Source organism: Ovis aries, chromosome 1 (assembly GCF_016772045.2).
Source record: "Ovis aries strain OAR_USU_Benz2616 breed Rambouillet chromosome 1, ARS-UI_Ramb_v3.0, whole genome shotgun sequence".
NCBI lineage: Eukaryota > Metazoa > Chordata > Mammalia > Artiodactyla > Bovidae > Ovis > Ovis aries.
In genome coordinates, this window is record NC_056054.1 from 64454432 (window position 1) to 64458533 (window position 4102).

At 36.9% G+C, this 4102-nt stretch overlaps 1 protein-coding gene across 4 annotated transcripts in view; it reads left to right on the plus strand.

The window, feature by feature from the left end:
* LMO4 (LIM domain only 4) overlaps positions 1-3798 on the plus strand; it is a 16673-nt gene extending 12875 nt beyond the window's left edge. For 2 of the 4 annotated variants that reach the window (XM_060400647.1, XM_060400649.1), the window contains exon 4: positions 1-3798. This exon is cut by the window's left edge and continues 1690 nt beyond it. Coding sequence is in view for 2 of the 4 variants with exons in the window: in XM_004002167.5 (XP_004002216.1) it covers positions 3008-3016 (9 nt within the window). In the remaining 2 variants the exon portion in view is untranslated. The other 2 variants (XM_004002167.5, XM_004002166.4) reach the window with 1 other exon arrangement.
* Positions 3799-4102: the final 304 nt, after the last annotated feature.

Here is a 4102-nt window from a genome sequence, read left to right on the forward strand (position 1 = left end):
TATGGGAAGCTACATAGAATACTACTGTAAGAATGAAAGTCTAATTTTTTATTGCAAATTAATCAGTCACCATCAATGAGCCATTTCAAGCTTCTTTAAGAAGTGCCAATACATATAAATACTTACAGATTTTTATGCTTTCAGCTGTAATTAAGTGAATCTGTAGGGCACAGTTGAGGACAATAATGGGTAAGAAACATCTTGAGTTATCATTTCAGTTTGGAGGCAAAGCCATTGGTAGTTATACTTGGTAGCCCCCTTGCCAAAAAAAGAAGTACAAGAATAAAACCTACCACCTCCGATGTAAAGTCGTAGTTTTCTACAGATTACATCTTAAGTTTGTTGCTGGTGTTATACCATTTCTTTCCCTGATTTAGCAAGGCATAAAAAATGATAGAGTTACCAATGTGCATGATGAAAATTGAAGGATATAGAGACAAGGTGGAAAATGTTGCCAGACTGAACAGCACTGAATACAGGACACAGCATTGTTAGCCTGGGACTAAGTGCACAGATGTGTAATAAGTATAAGCATGGTCTCACAGTACCATCTTACTGAGCATAAGATGACGAAAGTTGGGAGGTGTTAGGAGGAAAACTGGAAAGAAAATCTGGTTTACGTGTTCATAGCATTGCATGTATTGTGCCTGTCATATAAGTCCATAACCTTTTGCAGGGCGGGAGAGGTAGGACATTGATTTTGGAATACAAGATATATTAGGCAATGAATAAGAGACTGTCAGTGTGTATTTTCTTAATGTTGGAAGCCAAAAGGAGACAGGTGGCCTTCAAATAATATAGCTCTTAAAAAGCATAAGGAAATACAACTTAAGGATGTGTTCTTATGAAACACTGGTGAGAAGCTGTGTTTTGGGGTTGATGTTAATTAAGAACATATCCCCATTGGCCTAAATGTCTCACATTTTTGCCCTTGGTGTTAGGCTCACCATGAGCCGGGTCAATTCACAAGGCAATTTTTGTAAATAAAGGTTTGGGATAAGCTGAACATGTCCAGAGAGACATTAACAAGAAGGCACGGGGGAAGAGATAATGAAAACACTGCCTGGTGGAACATAAACTACTTTTTGGACCTAGAGAAGGCTTTAAAATGATTTTTCCTAAACCCTCTGGCACTTCTTTTCTGGAGGAGATGGGATGGGGAGAAATGACAGATAGCTCCATTTTATTATTTTCTTCTCTCTAGTTCTCCATATTTTTGGTAGGGAAAATTGGACATTAATTTTGGCCATTTTCCTTCTGTTCGCAGAACCAATTACGTTTTTAGTGCATGATGCATAATAAATATACCCAGGCATCCTCTGGCTGAAAAGTAATGAGTTGATTATTTGTACATCCCTTCTTTAAAGGCAGCTAATTGTATGGAAAGTTATAGGCCCCGTCATCTGCCCCCTTTCAACTTTTATCCTCCTGAAATTTGCTCCCGGTGTCTAGGATGTATAGTTTAGTTGTTCTGCGTCATTGGCTTTTATATATTCTGAGAAAAAATGATTTTGAGCTTTTAAGTCATAGAGTCTTTTGACTAAAATCTCAGACCACTAGTGTTCCAGGATCTACAAAATCTTACAGCCTGTTTTGTCTAAAGGAGACTTGGCTCCCCTCCGGAGAATAATGTCTTGTAGAGAGCTATGTACATAGAATCAAGAATTGTGGCAGTGGCAGTTTTTTTGTTTGTTTTGTTTGTGATAAATTTTGCCTGCTCTGGAATTCTTTCCTGCATTCAGGAGTGATTGTTCCATCCAGAATAGTGTTTTTCAGTAAAATAAGAGATCACATCTCCTTGGTTGGAAGAAAATTTCGTGAGAGTTCTAGTTTGCATACCACTTCACAATTCACCCGTAGTAGTTATATAATTGGTGTCGTGTGTGTGTCCATCGTAGAGGACATTTGATGCTCATTTATTAAATATGCTTGCTGGCTGCTGCTGCAGCTTTGTTCTGGACAGACAAATTACCTTTCTCACACTGAGCCTCTACTCTGGGGAATTAAGCCTCTACCACTTTAATTAGCTTGGAAGTAGGGGGTTGCAGCTCCTAATAAACTTCAGGGTTTTAGTAAGTTAGGGAAAGGGTGAACCGAGAACTTCCTGGGAAGCTCAAAATGTCATTTAAAAACCATAAAAACCTAATATATATTATTTCATTGCAGTAATTGCAAACAGATTGTATTTGACGACTGTGTGGAGTATCATTTCTAACTTAAACATTAAAGTTAGACTTCCATGGAACTACTTCTATAATTGAGCACGTCATGAACACATTGTATAAGTTTGATTCATATATTTATAATATTTATGTAATATTAAGTGGCATAGCAGATAGGAAATAGGGAAGAGTAGCATCTGAATATTTTTGTGTGTGTGTATGTACACACACGTGTATACACACATACCTATAGGTGGAGAAGGATATGGTGAATAAACATCACGTGGGGATATTAGTAATGATAGTTGACAATATTTGTTTAGCTTTTATTAAGTGCCAGGCTCTGCTGAATGTACTCCCCATATATTACGTAATCCTTACTACAGTCTTATTATCCCCACTTGAAGGATGAGGAAACCGAGACCTAGACCCTTAAGTAACTTGCAAAAGGTTACACAGTTGTAAATATTAACACAAAACTTCTTGGAGAGAAGGGACCTGCCTTTAAGATCCAAGTACAAGGCAAGATGTTATAATTCATTCTTTTCAAAAAGAAACTTGCTTTTACAGAGTTCAGTAATTCACTGTAGAACTTTACATCAGAAACTTTCCGGTAGTCCATTTATTGTCTCATTTTCTCCACTAGTAAAAGTGTAGAAAATGTTATGCTTTAGTTCTTCACTGCTGGGGTAAGTAGCGTAGAAAGCCTCTATCAAGTCACAGTTGGGAGGTAATCCAATAAAAGAAGATTAGTGAATGTAGGGAAGACAAAAGCAGTCATGTTTGAGTTTAATATCTCTCAAATTTAGCATTTTAGCTAAGATGCCCGTTTTTATTTCTTGCAGGTCTGCTAAAAGGTCAGAGTAATGCAGAATGCGTGCCTTCATCTCAGATCTCGTTCATCACAGGTGGATCCCATGTGTCTTCAGTAGACAAGTCACCTTTGTAGCTAGCACCAGTGCCAGCTCCATGCCATTGCACCTTCTTTGGTCTTGATTGCTCTTCCCGCATTTATGGGTGTATTAAAATGACTGAATATGAACATTAAGGACTCCGTGAACCTGGGCTAATGGGAGACTGTAGAGAAAATGAAAAAAGATCCACCGGAGGACATCTTTGGGGGGGGAGGGAGCTTGGGAGGAGGGAAATGACTAATGAAGCTAATTAAAAGAAGCGTTCAAATCTGCTTTCTACCCTCATTAACAATTAGCAGGGCACTGGCCAGAGTTTGTACCCTGTGTTTTACCTTAACAACATTCTGTTTGCTCTTTATATATTTAAGTGTTGTAAGGAAATGTGTTTCAATCAAAACTGAACATGAGATAAAGGAAAGAGATGTGGCTTTTGTGATATTCTATCACAGACACTTTTATTGTATCTCTGTAAAATACATTGTATGTATGCATGTAAGTGTTTTTGTCCTACTGTTGCTACTCCCATGGCAAAGACAAAAAAAAGAATGAAAAAAAGGAAAAAAAATGGAAAAAAAAAATCAGGCTCATAGCAGCTACTGTGTAGAAATTCCCCCCTACTTCTAATTTGCTGAATGAAGAAAAAATCTTTTATTTGTGATATTTTCAGAGACATTTGCTCTAGTATGGTGTATTTAAATAATAAAAACTTAAAAGAAAAAATATTCAATGGAGTTTGGGTTTAAAAACTGCTTTTACTTTTTTCTTTTTTGGAAAATTTTAGTGTTTTTGTTCTATACCAAGTTTACTTTAAAAAAATCTTAGGGGGTCAAAGGAGGTGGTGCGAATGTTTTATTTAGCTCTGAGCCAATAAGGTATTCTTCAAATTACTTCACTATGCCATTTTTGGCAGGGGTACAAAGCCATGTTTCTAAAGGAGTCCTTTTTATAAGTTCAGAATATTCTGTTAACGGCACGTCATTACACTTCTATATCACAGTGAATCTTTTGTGTTTATACATATCCATT